The sequence below is a fragment of the Apiospora kogelbergensis genome (assembly GCF_038363985.1).
Source record: "Apiospora kogelbergensis strain CBS 113332 chromosome Unknown utg000003l_segment0_segment0, whole genome shotgun sequence".
Lineage (NCBI taxonomy): Eukaryota > Fungi > Ascomycota > Sordariomycetes > Amphisphaeriales > Apiosporaceae > Apiospora > Apiospora kogelbergensis.
The window spans coordinates 822,565-845,686 of NW_027117420.1; the positions used below are offsets into that span (position 1 = coordinate 822,565).

The 23,122-nt window shown below is 53.0% G+C and overlaps 5 protein-coding genes across 5 annotated transcripts; 1 reads left to right on the top strand and 4 right to left on the bottom strand.

Annotated features, from left to right (window-relative positions):
• Nucleotides 1-4,467: 4,467 nt before the first annotated feature.
• Nucleotides 4,468-5,785, bottom strand: PG998_004965 (uncharacterized protein; the record flags this gene model as incomplete). The annotated part of the gene is made up of 5 exons (XM_066871783.1): nucleotides 4,468-4,613; nucleotides 4,786-5,034; nucleotides 5,109-5,209; nucleotides 5,325-5,617; nucleotides 5,696-5,785. 5 exons carry the CDS (start codon nucleotides 5,783-5,785, stop codon nucleotides 4,468-4,470), a joined length of 879 nt encoding a protein of 292 aa, XP_066731880.1.
• A 1,157-nt stretch (nucleotides 5,786-6,942) lies between these two features.
• On the bottom strand, nucleotides 6,943-7,572 carry PG998_004966 (uncharacterized protein; the record flags this gene model as incomplete). The annotated part of the gene is made up of 3 exons (XM_066871784.1): nucleotides 6,943-7,133; nucleotides 7,291-7,322; nucleotides 7,472-7,572. 3 exons carry the CDS (start codon nucleotides 7,570-7,572, stop codon nucleotides 6,943-6,945), a joined length of 324 nt encoding a protein of 107 aa, XP_066731881.1.
• Nucleotides 7,573-10,456: 2,884 nt separating this feature from the next.
• PG998_004967 (Histone transcription regulator 3-like protein) lies at nucleotides 10,457-16,664 on the bottom strand (the record flags this gene model as incomplete). The annotated part of the gene is made up of 4 exons (XM_066871785.1): nucleotides 10,457-12,467; nucleotides 12,524-15,945; nucleotides 15,984-16,601; nucleotides 16,662-16,664. The coding sequence occupies 4 exons, from the start codon at nucleotides 16,662-16,664 to the stop codon at nucleotides 10,457-10,459; spliced, it is 6,054 nt and encodes a 2,017-aa protein (XP_066731882.1).
• A 755-nt stretch (nucleotides 16,665-17,419) lies between these two features.
• Nucleotides 17,420-19,731, top strand: PG998_004968 (uncharacterized protein; the record flags this gene model as incomplete). The annotated part of the gene is made up of 3 exons (XM_066871786.1): nucleotides 17,420-17,442; nucleotides 17,513-19,130; nucleotides 19,189-19,731. 3 exons carry the CDS (start codon nucleotides 17,420-17,422, stop codon nucleotides 19,729-19,731), a joined length of 2,184 nt encoding a protein of 727 aa, XP_066731883.1.
• A 428-nt stretch (nucleotides 19,732-20,159) lies between these two features.
• Nucleotides 20,160-21,558, bottom strand: PG998_004969 (Acyltransferase mlcH; the record flags this gene model as incomplete). Its single annotated transcript, XM_066871787.1, has 2 exons — nucleotides 20,160-21,394; nucleotides 21,453-21,558. The coding sequence occupies 2 exons, from the start codon at nucleotides 21,556-21,558 to the stop codon at nucleotides 20,160-20,162; spliced, it is 1,341 nt and encodes a 446-aa protein (XP_066731884.1).
• Between the last annotated feature and the right edge of the window lie 1,564 nt (nucleotides 21,559-23,122).

Here is a 23,122-nt window from a genome sequence, read left to right on the forward strand (position 1 = left end):
GGATCCACGAAGTCTTTTTTGCGTGATGCAATGTGCTAACCCGTGGCGGGACGATCTCGGCTGATCTCGTCCGGCCATTAGGCTCTTTCTACATGCACGACGGCATGGCATCATCTTGTGGCTACCAGAACGCAATGAGGTCAAGGCATGCAGGGCGCTCACTAGTACTGGGATGACATCAACTACCCATGCATTTCACTCCCCGCTGTGTTGTCCTCCGTTAAGAGGTGGTTGTCTTCATTGCGTTGCGGGCCGCCAGTTGAAGAGGGCCCCCAGAGCGCCCCAGGGACGTAGGGATGTACGGCCCGGCTCTCCACAACCCAGCGAGGCCCAATACAGCCAGTCGCAATGCAGTCCAGGTATGTAGTCAGTCGCTCCCCACGAGCGCCCAAACAACGCCTCTGATCTTTCAACTCTCGCTGTCGGATCAACGGAAACAATTAGCTGGATGTATAGTTCATCACTGCTACTATATGTTGTATCGACTCACCAGTTTCGGCGCTACGTAATTCTGACAGCACAAGAATACCTCTCCGTCCATAATGCCGTCCGTTAAAGTCTGCAGGCTTCTACCGCTCATATTGGAATCCGTCAACTGCAGCAAATAGAGTCGCGGTGGCTGCATCTGTCAACCTCCCCATCGTACGGCGTTGGACGCCATTGCCTGCAGCCACATTTTTCCAGACCCGCCATGCACCAGCTATATCAGCCGTGGCCAATCATGATATGTGGTGAAATATATTGCACGGAAGGCGATCAAGGAGCTGTATAGCACTGCCGAAAGTGACCAGGCCTGATGTTTGTGCGGCAGCTCTTCCCTGACGGGTTTCGACAAAGTGCTCATCGTAATATCTGGCCACAACTCGTTTGACATCGCCATCATTTTCCTCAATAATCTACTTAGTGGTTTCATCACTGACCCCCTCGTCTCGCGGTCGAGCGGCGCTTTGCTAAGACTTGAACACTCTTTGAGATAATCGTGCCCCGCTTGAGTTGGCGAGCTGTGACCAATGTGCATCCGCGCTACATTTCTACCTGGCCGTCAGTCGTATGGTTCGGGGAGTTACCAATTCCCCCGTCATGGCAGACAAACGAAAATGAACCACAGGAACTAGCATCTGCAGTGCCTGTTGTCACAGAACTATCTGCACATCATCCCTGTAAACTCAGACACAACTACAACCAGATGGTCCAGGACAAACTTCCGGAAGGTCCAACGAGCCGGAATTATGGTAGCCCTGGTACTCGAGGTCCGATCACAATCTTGGCGATAGGGTACACAAGCGTAGATAAGGTCGGTGACCACAGTAGAGAAACTAGATCTCTAAACTTAAGAAACTGCGGATCCGCTTAAAATGCCCAGTCTCCTATTCCGGCAACAAAGCACAGGGTCAACTTCATTGACTAGATTGCGATGTTTTATACTGCTATATAAGACTCTGTCCCCGTCTCTGCTGTCTTTATCCTCGGGCAAGGAACGGAAACAATCCTACGGTGAGCACACAGATCATCAAGCCTGGGCTACTAACCTTCTTCAATCTTGCATTTGTGTTATCCAGCAGGGTCTGACACAGCAAAATAGTTGAGCTGTGATTTCACACACCTGTAGCATATTTTTTCTCTTGAAAACTCTAGTATATGTTTCCTTCTCCAATATAATCTATACGCATCATCAAACATAGTAGCTAGCAAGATTTTGCTTCTACGTATGGCAGCTTGACCCCTAACGTTAATTTATAACTATGATTCTAGGTACAGAACACGAGTTGTATAATGCCTTATAAGAGGTATGCGGTGCAGTTGGTACTGCAGGTAGTCCTGCACCCTATCCGAGGGAAAGTAGCACCAAGGTCTTCTTTGCCGGGGGTACTTGGTCTATCCCCTAAGTGTTGGTTCTACGAGAGCCAGTCGGGAGACAAGGGCAATATCCGGCAGCAGTTTAGCGAGGCCGGCTCCAGACAATGAACCTACCAGGCTCACAAGGGAGCAAAATGTGTTTAGCCGTGGATGACAGGAACGTCAAGTTCCTTGTCACCCCAAAATGTCTTATCTTGATAACACCACCTTGCTACACTCCCCTTATTACCACCGTGGCAACATGTAAGCATATTCTTGCCCGAGGTGTATCAATTCGTCCTATCATGTCCATGCGTCTTATAGAAAGATAGAGCACCTCGCCCCTTCACTGGATGCAGAATGTGCTCATTGGTCTTCGAACGAAAACCAGAAACCCTCCCTTCCCATACTTGCGCTGGTAGCCCCTGGGTAACATTACAGATAGGCAAGCAAAGTTCAAACCGTGCAATTCCTTATCGTGAAGCCAGCCCACTCTCGATGGCGCATACACGACCACTCAAGACCATTGTACAACCGCTGAATGCGTATGCATATAGCCTTTTCTACCTTGAGGGGAAACTTGGATTATGCCCTTTTTATTCGTGGCCCATTGGAAAGAGGTTGCAAGAAAGGCACGGATGCTATGCTGAATATAAAATAGATCTCACGTCATCACGAACCTACCTTGGCCTCTTGAAGGAAGAGGCACCGATGAAAGCCCTGTAGTGGCCGGAATCCTCCCCGGCTTACCAGGAAAGGTAGCACCTGGGCAGGGGATCGAAGCACAACTCCAGAGACTGGGTCCTCTCCGGCCTTGTCGCCCTTCCAAAGCCATTGGTCAAGTATTGTCATAACGGCAACATTTCCATACAAGATCGGCAACACGTCGAGATAAAGCACTAGTGGTTTAGTGGTAAAATCCATCGTTGCCATCGATGGGCCCCGCGTTCGATTCGCGGCTAGTGCAGTAGAATACTAAGATTCCGGTTCTTCATTTTTGCCCTTTTATCTCCCTATTTCTTTTGTGATCACATGTAGAGGCGAGGGGACACTACACCGTTGTGAGATATGTTGGTGGGTATATTTTTCGACCCCTGAATTCTAGTTTTAGCCAATCGGCGAGTTCCAAGGCAGCTAGTCGCAATGGCGGGTCGTCCAGTCCCATGCTAGCAAGATTTGAACCCTAACCTAAGATAGCGACTATGTACTAAAACTCCTACTATTGAAACCGCACGGATATATATCGTCATAAGCCGCTGTCTCTTCAACGAATCACAGTATCAGGGGATGTGGTCTAGTGGTATGACGTTTCCTTAGCATGCGCTGCCCTCTCATCAGGCGTAGACGGCATGGAAAAGGTTCTGGGTTCGATTCCCAGCCTCTCCAACTGATATACTTTTGCCGTTCCTCCGGGAAGGTGAACTCGAGGACCTTGTCTTTCTTTTTCTTGTTTCGCGGTATCTACTTTTCTTTTGTCCAACCAGCCCCTCTAGTTCTACGGCCCGTTGCAGATCGGTCGTCGCGATAGGAGGACCGGCTGCCGGATGATGAGGACTGCATTTGTCGTTCAGCGGTCGGACAGATACCGGATACAGTTGGTGAGCTATATTTCGTTAGAGCTGAACCTCGTCGGTCGGGAACCACTTGTGAGTGGGGTGAAGTCGCACCAGCCCGCATCAGCCTCCACCAATATCGGGGATGAAAAAAACTCTTTGTGTAGTGCTAGTTTGATAAATTTCGATAAGCCACTGGATCGTCAACTGAGTATATCCAGACTTATGAACGCTTGTGTAGTGTAGTGGCTATCACTCCAGATTCTGACTTGCTATCAATATTCTGGCAACCCCTGTTCGATCCAGGGCACGAGCTACTTGATTTCGTTTCTTTTTTTTCTTTTTCCTTATTTGGTCTCCAATCCAAACTGCCATGTGCTTTTCTGACTCCTCTATTAGCTTGAAGTGCATTTGTTGTTTTTGGATCTCTTATCAACTTTTCCTTCGAGTCGTGTAAAGGGTGTGGAGGCTGTAAGAATCTCGCGCCCAACTTGTTTGTTGTCTTGATTTTTGACGACCAACCACAGTTTGATGCAGGAAGATGCGGAAGACCGCAAGTTACTTCAGTTACCCCTTCCGACAGTCGAGCATTGTGCCGACGAATCGCAACGCCATTTGCCATTCATAGTCCTACAGCCCCTGAATGAATGGTTCCAGTTCTGATCACGCAGAAGCTCACCAAGAATCTCGCCACGGAGGCGGAGGTAACTATCTAGCAAGAATACACACGAGCAGCGTTCATTAAGTCGGATGATGTGATGATCTGCATGTTCATTGCAAGTATAAGAGATACACATTTCCGGATTATACTAGACATCATCGGAACCGTGAAACTCGCGGGGCAGATGATGTATACTAACGCAGCCTAACGCAGACTGGTTACACAACATACCGAGGATGCAAGATGCTGTGAAAGGGGGGACTGCCGAACTTCCTTGGCAGTCGGGACATAATCCTGTCCTACCAGTTAGTGACGTGTAACGCAAGGGCACGACCTCATCGCCGAGTCAATAGCCAAGAGAAGCCTTTACCCTATTTGCAATGTCCCCCAAACGTCGAAGTAAAGCGCGTACGCTTCTTAGTACGGCTCCGGGCCATATTTCTCATTGTCAGAGCCATCGGTATGGCCAAGACGACCCATGGTCGTTCTCAAATTCAGCTTTCTGGCGTCAAACAAAGGTCTTGTCCACCCGCCCTCGCATCTAACAGGTGCATTCATACCAGCTGTATATTCCCATCGCGGAATTAGCCTGTATACTTGCAAAATGGCCCGTTGAAGTGATGATGAAATGGATGAATATAGGGGGAGGAGGAAAGTGGACGAGAGAGCGGGAGGGGGAAATCAGGGAGGAAGAGAAAGAGAAAGAAAGGAAGGAGGAATGGCGGAGATACTCACATAGGCCTGCTGGGTGGCTGTTGATGGATATATTCTCCCAGTGACCGGCCGGCACATCGTAGAGCTCGTGTCGAATGCTGAGATGCGGATATCTCTGGGTGATACCAACCCACCATTCCCAAGCTTTGCGGTGAGTTTGGCCATGTGCGAAGGCATGAGCGTCGTCGGCAGACCGGAAGTAGCACATCATCATGAGTTGATTTGCGGTTGGTCGCTCGTTGGCGGCAAGGTACATGGTCTGGCAGAGAACTGAAGATGGATGTTAGAGGACCTGCCCACGCTAGGAGTACCTACGTTAGACTGGTAACAGATGTGCGACTTACATCCATGATTAACACCGTCGTCGCCATCCTCAAGTGCAGCTCGCATGCTCTCCATGTATTTACCGACCTCCCTAAAACCTGGCGCAAAGATACCCAAAGGACTGTTTTTCGTGTCATCTAGTCTTTAGCAGATGACGCTCTCCAGATATAGACAAGGGAGAGTATGCAAGGTATAAGGGTAAGAATCGAGCAACGACTAGAAATAGGAACACGTACCCATTGGATCGTGCAGCTAATACAAGCAAACAGATGGGGTTCTCTGAGGGCAAAGTCGGCACGGCACCATCTGGGCCGGGAACCTGCGCCGTGAACTTGCCTTGGATGACGCCTTCGGCTTGACTGTTCTTGAGGAGGCCCCCATGCATGAGGAGGGCCTTGCCCAATCGATAGCCCAGCAGTGCTTGCGCGGGAAGTACAGCGTACTTGAATGGCAGGCACGCCACAAGTAGTCCTTGTCCCACAGCACCTATGGCCAGCCATGTCGATAAGGAACAGCTGTCGCGTAGGATCTGGATGGATATGTAGTTTTAGCAAAGCTGGCCTGAATCCAAGCCATTTGTTGTCTGAGAAGGCAACATCACACATACTGTGTACTGGAGCGTTTTGTGCTCACTACGACCCCGTTGACCCTCAAAGGGCCGAGCAGCAGCAGGCCTTAGCATTTGTGAGAACTCCATCATGCCGTTGCGCGCACTGACTCTCTTGTGTGTAAAGCCACGTGAAACTCGGTACACAAGACTGCTGGGAACTGTTACGACGAGAAGGGCGAGCCAGGTTAAGGAGTGTGCTGTAGAGAGAGAGAGCTAAGTGAAAGGGGGTGGAAGATGATAATGTTCTGTGCTTCGATTTGGCACGGTGAAAAGAGGTGCAATCGAATGGCATGAAAGCGAGCGCAAGTGAGATCATCTGTTTGATGCCGGGTGTTTCCTCCTGAGGTGGATGATTATCCCACAAGAAAAGCGTCCTTGTGGTTTCGGCCAACGTGTGACATCAGGGTTGTTTTGGCCTTGTCTTACGGGATGCTGCGGCTGCCTGCAGCGTTGACGGATTTTGGCTCCGCAGCATCGAAAAGTCCTGTTCCGAGCAAACCAGCCGTGGAGGCGAAGGCGGCAGAACACCAACAGGAGAGCATAAGGCCCAAACTGATGGGCAAAGGTCGAAATAGATTAATAACAACAGTGATGTGTCGGCGACAGCGACACGACTTATGGATAGACGCACCATGGTTTGGCTTGGCGTTGATTTTGGCTGGGCTTTCCTGTCCGCCTGTCGACTGCGTATAAGTCGGTTGTCGGTTGTCGGTTGTCCACGGATTCCCCCTTTAGGAAGGAGGGGGCTGTTTTGAGATTGATAGCAGCAAACGTCATATTTTGCGACCGGCTTCAAGAGGTAAGAGGGGGGTCAAGTTCAAATGTCGAATTGTAATTCGGTTCCAGAGGCTGTCATCTATGTAATTCCCTTCCTAAACTTTTCTGACCACCGTGTCGCCCAGTAACTAAATACCTGGGAAGTTTCCTAGATGCCCAGCCCAAATTCATTCCTTCTAGAATCTATGTTCAATGGTCCAATCCAAGCCGATATCATCTGAAGCGCTCGTAATGTAAAATCAAGCGCCGAGGGGATATCGCTAAAAAAAAGATAAGGGTAGAACCGCCCGAAAACGCCAGGCCGTTATATCCCAAGGGGTGCACCAAAAAGTTGGCCCCGAATCCCGTCCAAATAATCAAATATCCGTAGTACTTTTTCGTGTGTCATGCGCCTGTTGTTGTTCCGAATCGAATCGAGCAAGTAGAAAGTACCCATGGCCCAGCCATTAGCCTTTCCCCTCATTTTACTACCTCCTCGGCCCGCTGGATTCGTAGTGTTTCACCGCGGCCTCGAGCTCGGCTAAGCTTGAGCGATCGCCGTAGGCGTTCATGAGGTTCTCGGCCTGATGCTTGGTCGGGTCCGACGCCGACGAGGTGTTGAATTGGGCGGCGGCTTGCTGCCCCGTGTGGAATTGCTTGAGTTTGACGACGCCGTATCCTAGACGAAAGCCATGTCAGCTCCGGGCAATTAATTTGATTTTGGTTGCTTTTGGCCCCCAAACCAGAGCTGACTGAGCAGCTGGGGTGGCCAATTGCCAGAACAGGCAAAAGGAGGGGTCCGGCGGGAGGAATAAGCAAGGAGGGGAGGTACTAACCAATGCCCACAGTTGCGACTGCGACGGGAACCCTTTTCATGGTCAGCATCTTGTTGGATTTGTTGGCGCACATATTGAAGTCTTCTTTTTCTCGTTTGTCGCAAATCGTACGACACTTTTGCAGAAAAAAGTAGAAAGAGGAGAAAGAAAGGTTGGGACGGAGAGTTTGGGAAAAACGTACAGCTTCTTTTCAACACGACTGGCCCGATGCAGTTGGGGAAGATATGCTGGGTACACGCCAGTGGTGGTGGAGAAGGGCCGGGTCGAGCGTGGCAGAGACATGGTGAATGGCTTGATTTGGAGGAAGAACACGGGAGTATATTGCCTCGAGGGGGGGTGTGGCGCTAGCAGTGCGGTTGCGGTTGCGGTTGAGATTGAGATTGAGATTGTGATTGATTCAGCCGTTGAAAGTTTAGGTAATTGGAAGTTGTGTCTCGTAGGGTGGAAGGTGTAAACTACTCAGGTATGGTCATGTGCAGTGTGTGCTTTTGACTCCTTTGGGACGGGTTGAGTAGCAGTGCAGTGCATGCATATATGTATGTTGTTGGAGGCACAGGCAGGGGGGGCGATAGATATATATCAAATCGAGTGTTGCTTAATAGGGATTCTGGACGTTTGGTGAATTCGAGGCCCTGTCTTGAAATTTCTGTTTCGTATGGCAAGCCGTGTTCTGACAACGCTCGAAGACCGGCGGGAGAGTCCGAAAATCGAACCACGGACATGCGAGAGTTATTATCTGTATAGGACGACAAAGCAGCTCATTATGCTGAACAAGTGGAAATGTCCAGGACTGGCAGAGCTGAGAGCTCGGTCACATTGTGGATCGCCGGGCTGAGGTGAGTTGCGAAGCTCGATGCGAAGAATGGAGACGCTGGCCCTGGCCGAGGACTGCGACAGAGAACAGGAGACAGCTCTGGCGGCGGTGTGTGGATACCGGCGGACTTCAAGAGAGACAGGGGACCGAGAGTCTAGAAGCAACTTGGCGACCAGCAAGGGGATGTGTCAATGTTTAAATAGAACCTACTGTAGGACCTTTGTGTTTGGAACCGCGGCAATGGGAAGGGCCAATGCCTACATACACACTTGTTGCGAAACGGACAAAAGGATCGACAGCAGAGTGTTTGAATCCTGCCCTGCGCATCTCTGTTTGTCGCCCAGTCTCCTGCCATCTCGGGCCAATCTGGGCGAGGATCCCAAGGATCCCTCCCAATCCGACAAGCCGACAAGAGTTGCAGGTGGGGGGAGGGACGACGGAGTTCTGACCATCAATCTCGTGCATTAGAAAGAAAGTCAAGCACGCTGCTGGCTGCATGTGTGCTGCAGCGTCCGCCAATCATACAGCAATGTCGGCATCGTCTGACATGCCTCATGATATCGGCCAAGCGCCACCAATGGAAATACAGATTCCGATCACAGTCGGTACTTGGCCAGAGATCCAGGAGAATTGATTTCGAATCTGCTTGCTTGGCGGTGTCTCTCTGGCAGCAGCATCAGCAGCAGCAGTAGCAGCAGTTTTTGGTTCTCTAGAGGCCCCCGCCCAAGGCCTAGCTCCCGCCGGCCCGTTATAGCCAGCAGGATATCCAGCAGGGGTGGGAGACTGGGAGACGCTCAACGCTGTTTGAAGTCGCAACGCCGTGTCCACCAGATGGAGAACGGGTCGTCCCCCTAAACTTGGAACATCTCACCCGCCATCCACTGACATGTCGCCTTTAGCAACCCGAAATCCTGTGCGTCGTCTTCTTCTTCTTCTTCTCTGCCAGACCGCCCGGCGCCTGGTAGCACCGCAGTAGACCTGCGGTAGTGGCACCGTGCCACCCCACATATCTCTTGGCCGTGGGACCCTCTGCGATGGAGTTTCTTGGCTTACACCTGCACCAGATCGACCCTAACAACTGCTTGCTTATCTTACCTGCTGTATCTCGACATGTTCCAGCCGGGTCTCGAAACGGGAAACGTATACACACGCATCGACGCTAACTGCCGGGAGAGTTCTTGGGAAACCAGGTGTCGAAACAACAAGCGCTTGCAGTCAGATCCATTTCACATGCTGTCTGTCCGCCTACGAATCTACTACCAAGAGATCTTGATGCTATTTCCATCCATTTCAGGCAAGCCGAAACCCAACATGCGGCGACTTCACATGCCCTTTCTCCATTGCCAAGAGGCGATTTCACCAGAAATATACATATGCCTAATTCGCGGAACGGAACGACTCTTCATTTGCCCGCCCCTTGAAGCCTAACCAAGGGAAACTAGGTGCGAGGGGCCCAGTATAGCAGCAACCCTCTTGGGGTTTGGGCAAAACGGGCGAGACGGCGACATGTCAGCCAATGGGATTGCCAGGAACCCAACCGGACCCCTCCCTATAGCTGTGTACCAATGAATCAATTAGGCGGTAAGTAAATGTATCAAAATATGTGTGCATCTACCGACGACAATACAGCCATACGACCTCTCCCTGCCCCCTGAGTGGGTGGAGGAGACTCCTCGGCCTGCCTAACCTAGCCCATGTACTGTAAGCTGTGCATTTGCCCGTCTGAGCTAAGGCAGTGAACAAGTGTAAGCTTGCAGTTACAGGAGAAAAACAAGGCCAGGTTGACTGACTGACAGACGGACGGCGGACGCGCGGAAGCGCCAGCATTGATGTCTTGCATATGTAGTGGAACCTGTGGCATTTAAGCCTACATAGGCCCAAACTGACACGACAGCACATCACGCAACATATACGAAGATATACACGAAAGGACTGGCAACGGCAATATTCCGTAGCCACCTTGCTGGCTATCACTATCGTTGCTAGATGAAGAGGGAGACAAAGAAAGGGGGGGAGCCGCGTGACAACTCATCGATTGCTATCTATCAGATACAATTCATCTATTGCCGAAAGCAATGTGTGATAACTGAGGACGGACGGATGGAATGACCACCCACGCCCATGATATTGTACCTAACAGTTTACAGAACCCAGAACCACCAAACAAGAGAAACCCCGAGGAACGCCAGCCATACGGATCCATAACCCTCAGGAGAGGCCCTCGAACACCGAATAATTGCCGGGCGCCAAAAGTTTGAGACCCAAAGAAACATGAGAGACAAATCGCGCCTTCGAGTCATGCAGTGCAGTCCCAGGAGCAAGGCCAAAACAGAAGAATCATCGCAAATGCTTTCAGCGTTGCGCCATAGGACCCCCAACGATAACAGCCTCAATGGTGTCGCCCGTTTCACTTTCGGCCGACTCCTCCTCTTCCTCCTCGTCATCTAGCTCTTCGTCCTCGTCTTCATCGCCCTCTTCTTCCTCTTCCTCAAGATCTTCTTCGTTGGCCGCTGTCTGATCGTGTTCGTCGGGGCCCTCCGCCATTTCTTCGTCCTCGTCCTCGTCATGGTCCCGCATGGTGTGGTCCGCCCCACCGCGTTCTGACCCGGCCTCGTCGCCGTCTTCTTCTTCTTCCTCATCCTCTTCTTCATCCTCAGCACCGTGGTCGTCGCCGTGGTCGGGGTGGTGGTCCTCATCACCATCGTGTTCCATCGCACCGGCCTCCTCCTCGCCATCTTCATGCTCCTCGTGCTCGTCTTCCTCATCATCAGCGTCTCCATCGCCTTCCTCGTCGTCTTCCTCGTCTTCCTCATCTCCCTCTTCGGCTTCTTGGGTATTTCGTCTAATCAAACCAGGGAACAACAACGCGGCTTCCTCGTCGTCCAGTATGTCATCCGGCACATCGCTGAGGTCGCTCTCATCATCGGCGGAATCATGCAGACTTCTTGGTCCGGGACTGCTCTCGTGACCCTCTTCGTGACCATCATCGTCTTTCATCTCGACATCGCCGTCTTCGCCGCCGCGTCCTGCAGCCGTATCGCCGGTCGGCGTGCGGCTGTTATTCCGTGATTTGCTGCTCGACACCGAGGCCCGTGACTTCTCTCTCGTAGGTTTGGCGGGGCCGTCGATGGCTCGCATAACAGCCTGTTCGGCCTTGCGTAGTAGATCGGGCCGTCGGACGCCTGCGCGGCGGGGACGGGCGCTGGCTTCGTGCGTCGTCGCCGGTCCCGCCGCGTCGGTACCCGAGTTCTCGACGGATTGCGGATTCAGCAGGGCGGTGAAGGGGTTGGCGGGTTTCTTGTCCTTTTCCTTTTCCTTTTCTACTTCCCCCTTCTTGACCTTATTGGCTTCGGTGCGCTCCTTAATGAGCGCCTCGAGAGGTGGGCCGGGCAGGGTCTTGCCAACCTCAAAGTAGAAGGCCGTGTAGCTATCGTAGATGAGGTCGTCGACGGCGCCGGCCTTCATGAGGGCCGAGTTGAGCTTCTTGAGCTCGACGGCTTCCTTGAGGGCTTCGAACGCCGCGTGGTCCGACGTGTTGGCGTCGGTCGACCACTCGGTGATGCGCTCGGCGATGATGTCGAATTCTTCTTGCGACGTGTTCTTGTACACGTCGTCGATGATGGGCGCGATCTTATAGTGGCTGCGGATCATGCGCAGGTACGCGATGCAGCACGTCTGCCAGAGGTCGCTGAAGTGGTAGAAGTCGCCGCCTTTTTTGCGGATGCGCCGCAGCAGCGCTTCGAAGTTGGTGCGGTCCTTGAGTGTCACCAGGAGTTTGACCATGAACCGCACATACTGCTCCGTGTAGACGTGGTGGCGACCGGGGCGCTCGGCGTCGCACTTCCAAACATTCATGACCATGGTCTTGGTGAACATGGTCTTCTGTAGGACCTGGAAGGCAGATAGCGCCTGGAGCACCTCGGGGTTCTCGGCCTTGTCGTCGAACAGCAGCCTAGCGTGGCGCATGATGATGCGATGCTGCCAATTGGACTTGTCCTTATCCTTGAGGTGAGCGAGCGTCTCGATAATGAAGGGCTCCCAATCTTCGGTGTCGCTGATCTCCACCTGCGCTCCTTTCTTGATGGCGAATGGTTGGCGTTGCAGGATATCGGCTGCCTCTTGAGGTTTAAGATCCCCACGTGCCACGAGTTTGTATACGACTGACACGATCTTGTAGTGAGGTTCGAGAACGGGGTCTGTTCCAGACCGAGGCTTAGGCAGCGCCCAGACAACCTCAACCGACTGCTCCAGGGCTCTGATGAGTTGATCCACAGTGGGACGGCTGTGTCGGTCGTGATGGTCTAGTGAGGTGTCTGGCTTTTGGAACATCTTCCAAATGCACTTGGCGCGCATGTAGTAGTTCCTAGCACAACGTTAGCAAATATTCCCGACATGGCTAGCTGGTCGTCTTATACTCACTTCCATTCCTTCGGCTTCACCCCAATGGCTTTTCGGAATAGCCTGGCGGCGTACTTCCACACTTTGTAATCGTCCATCTGTTCGTGAATGATGCGCTTGTACGTCCCCCCACCCATGCTATTCTGGATGAAGAATCGCTCGTGATCCGAGTGTTGGAAGGGTTCCATAGCGAACGGCTCGCGGCTAGAGGCGTACATACGCATACCAAACTTGTGGTACAGTTCATGGATGGCATCGATCCCCTCCGTGTCACCCGGTTCAGGCAATGCCTTCCAGGAGTGAGAAAGAGCAAGCGTATAACAGTGGATGGCGTTGCGTTGGTATTTAACCAGCTCTGCACGCTCCTTGTTCATCTTGTCGGCGGTCCAGAGGACCGACTCGTCCAATTCGTAATCGAAACATTCGGCGAGCCGGAACCAGGCGTCCCATTGGTCGGGGGTGAATTGGAGCTGCTGTCGAAGGAACGTTGCACCGATCCGAAGGTCATCGGTCGCCCCTGGTGTTTGTCTACGGTTGAGATCGACCCCCTTGAACTTGCTGAAAGCGATCATGCCAAGCAAGAAGAACCATCCGTGGCGGGCGAGCGAGCTGTCTGGCGTGTTGACCGCTACAGCATCAATGGTAAGGCCACCCTTGAGAGCTTGATACAGACGTAGCGGATGGACAGGCCTCTTGAGGAATTCGGTGAAGTTCCGCAAGTTGTGTATCGTCTGCTGATTTGACTTGGTTTGGCCGATTGCTTGCTGCATGTGCTCAATGGTGCCTTTCAGGTCTGACTTCAGGAGGTCTTTCATCGACATATGGTTTGCGAGAACAATAATCTTCTCGACCAGGGCCGAAGCATTGCGCCTGTCGAGCTTCTCTGGAGGGCAATTGTGGTCCTCAACCTCCCAAGTCCCAATGCCTTTGAGGCCGTACAGGTCAAAGAGCACCTGGCCGAGGTAGTCTTCCCAGTTGTCTACCAGATTCTGTTTCAGAAGTTCAACCCGCATCATCTTGAGGAAGATCTTGTTTGATGATTTGCAAAACTTCCTGAGGCCGAGAACTTGATGGACAGCAGCAAGATATTCTGCTAGGTCTGTTTCTGGCTGTGTGAACTCTGATCGGTTTTGATTGACGCCCGCTTTCAAGACAGTGTATAGAAGCGACCAATTTCGCACCTGCATCTCGCGGAGTTTGTTCAAGAAGGGAGAGAAGCTGGCATTGCTCGTGGGAGCAGTAAGCATGCCAACCCGGACCTCATCTTCATACACGGAGGATGTATGAAGTAAGCAGCTCAGCTTGACCAATGCAGCAATGCTTGATCTGAAATGACTGTCGTCGATGATGTCGAAAGCGGATGGTTCGTTGAGTGCGAGTGCAAGGGAGTTGATGAGAAGATCATCGATAAACTTAAGCATCTTGAAGAAAAGTCCGCGCCGATCCTCGAGGGGCATGCTGAGATAGGGGTCTCGCTCGAAGTCGTTGACTACCATCTCAATAGCCTTCAGCTTGCAGGAGAATTCCTTGGTTTTGTAACTGATGGCCTGGTATGCCTCATCTAGGCGGTTCCACAAGAACAGCCGCATCTCAGTGCTGGCCCCGAGTAAAAACTTCCACAGATCCCGGAGCCCTTGGCTGGCGGTCTCGGATATCGGCTGTTGTTTCGCTTCATCGGGCTGTGGTGTGCTAGGCTGCTCGTCCGGAATCGGCGAGCCTGAAGACGACCCAGGTGTCTCCACCGTGTACACAGCGTCGGGGTTCAGCACTGGTTCCAGACTGTCGATGACTGAAACTGGATCACTCAGGTCGTTCTGGAACAACCCCAAGAAGAAGTCCATTGTCGTTAGTTTAGATATTTCCTTGTCGGCTGCGAATATTGATATCTCTGGCATGATCGCGTTGTTTGGCAAGCGAGGGCTGATACCATCGAAGTCGCTGGCCAAAGACTCACGAAGGCTTTGCCAACATTGAAGGATATGCTCTCGCGAAACACCTTCAGTAAGCGTGACGAGGAAGACGGATGCCCATAGGAAACGAACCGAGAGTGCTTGGTTTCGGTTTGCCGGCCTCCTCTGGCTCAGTTCTGCAGCAAATGAAAACCACCGGCCAAGTCTGCCCCGGGTCTCGACACGAATACCAAAGTCCACGGCGCTGTTAGGGTTCGTGATCCTCTCGTAAACGTCCAAGTGCAGCTCGAAGAGCATTTGAGCCATCCCGTCCATACTGTCAAATGCCTGTGGGTCTTCCGAGGTCCATGCATCCTCAAACTCATGTTGCATGCGGTTGTAAATATCCTCGTCTAGATGGCTGATAACTTGTACCACAGCGGTCTTCATGGAATCTGACCACTTTGAGGTAACGTAGGTCTCAGATATGACCCTGACCCATTCAAAGGCAATGTCGCCAATGCCCAATCCGCGTTGCTTGGCCCTGGCGGCGAAGGCCTTAAGGTTCTTTGTCTTGTCAAACTCCGTCGTTTCAGCCTTAGACTGAGAGCCGGGCTTAGAGTGCTCAAGGAATAGGCTGAAGCCCACGGCAGATGTTGCCTCCTTCTTGCTCAGCAGCACTCTTGCAATATCCTCGTCGAAAGCAGTGAGAGAGTCCCGCAGGTCCACCATAGCAGGCTTTGTCACCTTAGCTGTCCGCTTTTCGAAATCCGACAACTCCAAGATCTCGGCGAGTCGGTCCAGCATGCCACGATCCGTAACGCCCAAGTTCTCTGCGATATTCCTTACGTTCTGAAACAGGTTCTTGTCAGCGGCCTGGTAGGGTTCCAGCTGCGCGGCAAAGGGGTTTTGAGCTTCGACTGGTTCGTCCGCTACCGTCTCTCTCCGCCGGGTCCGCTTGCTCCGCTTCTCGACGACTTCTTCTGTTTCGCCGTCTGGTTGTAGGCCAGCAACCGACTGCGATCTTTTTCTTGAAGTCACGGAGCCACTACGCTCCTTCCGAGAACCACCGACTGTGATTGTGTTTTCGATTTTGCCTTCGTTGGGTGACTCCACCGCCTCTTCGGCCGATACGGTTTGGCTAGTAGTATCTCCAACCTCTTCTCCTGATGCCCCAGTTGCCATCTCATCTGCAGGCTTGGGCCGTTCGACCAGCATCTTCTCCGCAGGCTCTGGTGAATCGGGTAATTCTGGCAGCTCAATGGAAGTGATCCTCCCAGGGACACCATGCGTCGCCACAAAATGGACCAGAGCCATTCCTAAATCAGCCCACGACGCAGTTGGTACGTCCAGGACGAGTGGCGATAGATTGTGCAACTCGTCGTCACTGGCGCCTTTCGGCAAGGCAAGCGATTTGGTCGGATCTGGTAGATACGGTATCGGGTCGAGGTATCGTTTCAGAGCAGCCGGCATGAACTTTTTGTTGTAAGGTGCCATGATAGGATGGGAAAGCGCCACGTCGTCCGACAGAACGTGCAGTTGCTCCCTAAGTTGCTCCCCGAGAAGCCTTCGGCAAGCGAAGGCGGCTCAACCTCGTCCACCGTAGGGTCATCATCCAATTCAATCGCCGCTTCTAAACAGTACCGGCTTGCCCGGGCGCTTTTCAAGAAAGCAGCGACTCGCGCGGCTTTCCTCCAAAGTTCGGCGTCTGATGGATCGTGATCAAGGGCTGTGGCGTAGTCGCACAAAGCTTTATGGGCGCTTTGCTTTGTTTCTTCTTGCCCAAAGACGGAGGTTTTCTCTTGACCAGCATCCTTGACCTTGTACTTGATACCGTCTAACTCGAATTGGCCATGGTTCTTATAGGCGAGGTATAAGGCCTGGGGCAAGCTGCTTCCAGTGCCATCGATATCGGCCTGCGTTACTTCGAGCGATTGAGCGAGGGAGATATCGAGAGGAAGGTTATGTGCTTCGGTATGGCGCTCAGCGCGATCGAATTCTGTCTGCGCTTCGGGGTACTGGAAGATTTCGGATCGGAACAGATCATCGTATGCCTCGGCAGCTTCGCTGTATTGCTGCGGTCCCTGGGCATGGAGCTTCAAGGCGGTTTGGTAGCGTCTCAGAGCTTCTTCAATATAAAGCTCCCGAGTAATGTCGACCTCATCGTCGATGTTCTCTTCGGGTTCGAGATTCAGAGGGGTGAAGGCGGGCTGCGTACACGCACATCAGTTATGTCTATAGGTTTGGAGGATCGATTATACAAAGCGTACCATGGTGGGTTGTGGGATTGGGCACAATGCTGATTACGCTAATTGGAGAACTGGCCGTTCGCATCAGATGTACAATGCAATTTCAAATCCATCGCATGACTGCCGCTACTCAATTGCGAGGGATCCGGATGAGATGGAAGGCTGCGGTTGTTTCGTCGGGGAGTGAGCCGTTGTGGTCGTTGCACAGGGTTCATGCAGCTGATCGCATTACGGAGTCGCGCCTGGAGTTGGGAAAGGACGCGCCCAGCAATAAATTGAGGATGACGGAACTTGTTAGCGGGAAGTGGGCCAGGAACAGTGTGGCGCGAGCTGTCCCCGTCCCGCTGTAGCGTGTGGCTGATCCGCCTAATAAAGTGCGCTGGAGGGAGATTGGAAGATGGACAAAAGCCTTTTCCAGGGCGTTTTAGATTGAACGATGGCGCGTACCGGTGACTTTTAACCGGAGAGACAACTCTGGCCAGGTCATCAATGCCGCCAAGCCTGGGACGTGGTGCGCAATCCAACCAAGTCCACTTCTGTCGCATGCCTCCCCCAATTCAGCCTCCCCGATCCTCGAACCTACCCCAGCCCGTGTCGTCTGTATCGTCCTGGAAGCTGAAGTTGCACATTGTTTAAGCTGCCAATCAACGATTCAAGGTGCCAGGCACCATTGACTACCCTCTTCCCCCCATTGTGACCCGGCTCGGGCGCATTGAGTTGCATCATACCTTCTTTGCGATTTCCCATTTCCCCATCTCCCGTCTCCCAGCTCCTTCACGATGCCTTCGCCGGCGGTGCCAGAGTAAGAGCTACAGTTCCTCTCTTTGCTGCAGAGACACGCAAGTAGCCCTGCTAACTGAAATCCACGACAGGATATCCGAAGAAGTGCTTCACGAGTCCATTGAGGCTCGCACCGAGTCGCTTGTCTCTTTGCGCGAGCTTGGCCCTCCCGACCTGGTCCACCTTCTAAAGCAGAACCTCCGAACCACCACGCGACAGACGGGCGTGTACCATCATGTCACTGGTGTAGACGCCTCTTCCTCTGCCAGTTTGGCTGCGTATATCAACACACTTACCTACAACAACAAGGAGCACGGCCAGGTAGCCACCAACAAGATTGTCGAGGGCCTGTACTGCTGCTACAATGCCTTCTCCCGCCTGGACATGCGCGTCCATGTCACCATCCCTGGAACTGTCGACAGCTACTGCATTGACGAGCGGGGAGAGAAGCGCCCCGCGACCGACGATTTATGGCTGGAGACATATCTCTGCAGTGTGTTGCGTGCCTACTCGTACGCCGACGATGGCAGCGGCGACACGATTAGGAAGATCATGGGTGTTCGCCGCTTCAACCCCGTCATGAACACCGAAACCGAGCACCGTTTCCTCAGCGCTGCTGAGCATCTATTCTTCCGCGGTTGGCAGCTGGGCTCCGACTCGGTCGTTCAGGTCCCCAACAACGTCTCGAACCATCTCACATCTGGTCTGCTGAAATACTTCCACACTACCGGCCGCTTCGCTTCTGCCATTAACTTATTCGAGAAATTGCGCTCGCAAAACGTCGAGGTCTCTTCGCTCTTGGCCAAGGTCTTGTTCATGGGCAACGAGGAAGTTCAAGGTGTGCGCGTTTTGTACCAGGCTCTTAAGGATACACCCATGGACTACGTCATGCTCGATACGCAGGCTGATTTCCTCATGAAGAAGGCGTTGTCGGCACCCAATGCTCAGCTGAAAGAAGATAGGCTGAAGATGGCCCAGGGCTGTGCAGACCGGAGTACTATTGCTGCCCCCAGTGAGTTTGGTACGTGGGCCAGACTTGCACAGGTATATGTCACCATGGAGGATTGGGAAAACGCTTTAACTATTCTGAATTCGTGCCCCATGTTTACCTACCAGGATAAGGATGCGCCCCTTATGCCTGAGCCGAAAGACGTCTATCTTCCCACTTTACCCGAAACCCGGCTGGAGGAAATTGACAGCGAGCCCGAATCAAGATACAACGAGCAGGTGGATCCTAGCTTGTTGAACCTGAGGGCGGCCGCCTACCGTGGAACTTTCAAGCAGGCCTACAGCATCTTGACGGAAATGACCGCCAAGATTGGATGGGACCAGCTGCTCAAGATCCGCAGCAACGTGTTCGTCATGGAGGATGAGTACAGGACGGAGCGCCAGGACACGTCTTCTCTTGCACCCCCAGCGCAGCGCAATGCTAGCCTCGACGGCCTTCGCGGGACTCCTGAGCCTCCTGTCAATGGTGGTCATGACGACGAGGAAAACGAAAAGGAGAGCAGCAAGGGAAGTGACAAGGACGATGACGAACAGAGCAACGTGGAAGAGGACGAGGATGAAAAGTCCAAAGCTGGCGACGCTGATTCGACTGCGCCCACCCTGACGAATGGCAAGGACGTACCAAGCGAGGTTGAGAAGCCTGAACACACCATTGACCCCGGCAAAGTCAAGGCCGACGCCATAAAATCGGACTCGGATAACGTACGTTAACCATAAGTGCATTTTGGTCTTTTTTTCACTATACTAACATTTTTACCAGTCTGCCACTACGGAGGAGCACCTATCGCGCTTGAATAACAAACGACTATGCGAACGCTGGCTGGATAGTCTTTTCATGGTTCTCTACGAAGACCTGCGAGTCTACACAATCTGGCGGACCCAGATGGCGCAGTACCGCGCCCAGTCGATGCAGTACAAGAAGTCTGCCGAAGAGTGGGAGATCCTCGGCTGCCTGGCCGAGCGCCTGCAGCACCACGATGAAGCCGCCGAGGCCTACCGCGCCTGTCTGGCCCAGCGCTTTAGCCCGAAAGCTCTTTCAGGCATCCTGCGCGTCTACGAGAAGACCAAGAACACGCGCGAGATTGTCGCCAGCCTGATCCGGTTGGTAACATGGCAGTACCGCTGGTACAGCGAGTTCTCGCCCGATTTGCTCTACACCATCCGCACTCTCATCGAGGATGAGGGCGCCGTCAAGGTGCGCAGCATCATCCAGGCCACCAGCCTGCCGCAAAACGTCCTGGACCTGACGCATCATTACGCCGCCCTGTGTCACTCGTTCCGGAGTACCGGAACTGATGGTTAGTGAACGGCCTGAGTGTATTTGAGAGAGAGGGTGAGCGATCTTCTTCAAAGAAGAAAACCAGGGTGTGAATGGACTCTTCTTTCAAAAGTCTTGACAAACGGGTGGGAGGTTTTGGAAGAAGACACGAAGGTGAAGACAGTTTACGAAACGATTATTCCTTCTAGCAATATGTGCGGTCAGATTATGTGATATCCATGTCGGTACTACTTTGGAAGGAAGAAGGGATAGCAGGAAGGGATTGTTGTCCAGTCAGTCAGCATGTGGTATTAATAGACAAAAGTCCCACACAGCCAACTCTCTCTTGAATTGCTGATATTTGTTGGAGCTGAGTCGGCCAGGCCGGTCCGTGCTTGTAAACCGTCCGACCTTTTGTGACACATTTATCACGCGTCCGCCCATCTGTCTACTCAACTACATTCTTCTATCAGCTACTTGGCTTCATCTCTCAGTTCTGGTAGCAGATCGCCATAGACGGCCTTCTCGAGCTCGTCCCATAAACGGTTCACGACGGCGTTGCCGTGCGGCAGGACCCCGGTGAACAGGGCCGCGGCGATGCCCGTCTGCGGGTCCAGCCACCAGCGTCCGTTGCTCATGCCGCTCCACGTCATGCTGCCGGCGTGCCGCTTTCCGGGTAGGCCGTCCACATTCATAAGACCGCCCAGGCCATAGTCGAGTCGAATGTCCCCATCGGCGGGGAACTCGGGCCCGAGCCCGACTTGGAATCCCGCTACGGCGCTCTCAAGCTGGGCTCGCTGGGGTGGCGTGAGTTGCGGGGTTAGGAGCTGTGTCAGGGTCCCGGGCTGGAGCAGGGGTTCTTCCTGGCGGGTAGGACCAGTGTGTGGCTCGCCTCCAGAAATGGAAGAGGGAGAAGGGCCCGAGGACCGTAGCAGACCGGAGAGGAACAGGCCGTAGTCGTGTGTCGTAGAGAACAGGCCGGCCCCACCCGATTCCATCTCATGCTGCTTACGCAGGATACTGGTCCCCGGCCGCAGCTCGGCGTCGGGGTAAGGCCGGGCCCCCTTGATCCCATCCTCGGCGCTGAAGGCAAATTCGAGCAGCATATCGTCATCGCCCCCCTCTTCCCCTTTGCCCAGGATCCGCTCCGGCCAGAACCCAGTCCGCTCCATCCCTAACGGTGAGAAGATGTGCCCCTGCATCCACTCTCCGAGCGTTTCCTTGGTCAAGACCTCTAAAGCCGCACCCGCCCAGTCGTACGCCATGCCGTACTGCCAACCCTCCCCGGGCGCGAAATGGAGCGGCGTCGTCATGCCCGCCCGGCTCCAGTCGAGATTGACGGCGGTGCGGCCGACATAGCGACTCCAGCGCATCAGGTCTGGGTCCGGCAAGTCCATGGAAAGGCCCAGCGTGTGCGTCAGCAAGTGGTGCAGGGTTATGGGCCTCGTGTTGGGTTCGAGGATGGGCTCGCCTCCGTCTTTCTCCTTGGGGGTCCGGAACCCGCGTAGAATCTCCAGTGCGCCGAGCTCGGGCAGGAGGGGGCGCAGGTCTTGGTCCATGGAAAGGAGGCCGCGGTCCACTAGCTGCAGCGCAGCGACTGCCGTGGGCAGCTTCGTCATGGACGCGAGCCAGACGAGGGCATGAGTGGTGAAGGGTGGGGAGCCAGGCGTGAATGCGAGGCGGCCCGAGGCACCTTCATAGAGGATGCCTTGCTTATTTTGTCGGTGAGGGAGTGAGGCGAAGGGGGGCGCAATGTGGCTACGTACCATCTTTGTCCACGACTACGAAGCCGGCGCCCAGTAGCTTCTCCTTTACTGTGACTTCGTCAGAAGAAACAGTATATACTTCCAATATGTTTGCAAGCTTATCCATGGCGAAGTGGGAATGGCTGACGGCCAGAATCTGCAAAGCGAATGGCCTCAAAGGTTACCTTTTCAACTGGTTAGTGTCTCGTTGTTGCTGCTGCTAAGAATATGACCCCGCCATTAGCAGTGCGATCACACCCGGTGTATTTGGTGAGCCAACTCTGGATGAGGCGGCATGACACATAATGAGCAAGCTACCTTGCTGCCTGCCCAGCTCTATTCCAACCCCTACTCCACGCATTCGATTGAGGTCAAGTCATTTTTAGCGCTTATTTTACTACTTAGGTAGGCACGTATTACAGATATCCACAGGCTAGGTGTCTCCCATTCGTGACATTTGATCTTTAGCTACCGTGGGGTGCAGTCAAATCGCAAGTGCGAGGAGTAACGCGGGGTTGAACGGAAACTTGGCTTTGTGCTAGGCGGACCAAGTTTGTATACCCGTGCTGTGCCGTGCGACCACCCACGCTGCGGTGACTGTAAGACTGATAAACTTACACTACCCATACTTCCGCCGGGCAATCATCCAGTTACAGGTGTCTGTTTCTGTTACCATTATATCCACCACATTTACGGATCGCTTGGTGTCATACAGGTCGCCATCATGCGACTGCTTTCTTCTTCAACTCTCGGAATCCATCAACTCCATGTTTCAGTGGTATGAAGACTCTCGCGTCTGTTATTTCTACCTGTCCGACCTCGGCCCATCTGATGATATCGCGGCATGTCTGGGGAACTGCCGATGGATCCGTCGGGGATGGACTTTGCAGGAGCTGATTGCCCCAGATCAGATACTCTTCTTTGATCGGGAATAGAACTATAAAGGCAACAAAGAAGACCTTGTGGAAGTTTTGCCATCCACGACTAGGATTGACGAAACAGTGCTCGCCCACAAGGTATCGCTGTCTCTCATTTCGGTGGCTAGGAGGATGTCGTGGGCCGCTCGGAGAGAGACCACCAGACCTGAAGACATCGCCTACTGTCTCCTTGGGATATTTGGGATAAACATGCCGTTACTCTATGGGGAACGTGTAAAATCTTTCGTCCGTCTCCAGGAGGAAATCGTTAGATGCACGTGCGATCTTAGCATTTTTGCGTGGACACAAACACCAAAGAAGAGCAACCAAATCGGCAGACGGTACTCCGGAATCCTTGCCAAGTTTCCGGACCAATTCCAGGGGTGTTTTAACATTGTCCATGCCAAAGAACAGTGGTTCCATGCAGATTTCTCGCTAACAAACAGGGGCATTCGAATTCCCATTTCCATCTTGTCATTACCGGGCCTGGGCGATTCTCCAAAACACCATGTTTTGGCACTTGATAGCCGGATCCAGGGTGTAACTACTGCCAGTCTTGGGATCTATCTACGCAAATGCGGCGGGGACTTGTTCGTCCGTGATCATCCGGATAGACTTGCAACGATTCCGAACAATCCTGGACCAGTGTTCTGTCTTCGGCCAGTGTTTGTTCTGGCAAAACTCCCCGAGGAACTCTATGGCCAATCAAGAAGTCTGGGCGCACTGGACGAGGTTTAATTCATAATTCGAAATCGCGTTTCGGCTGTACGTATT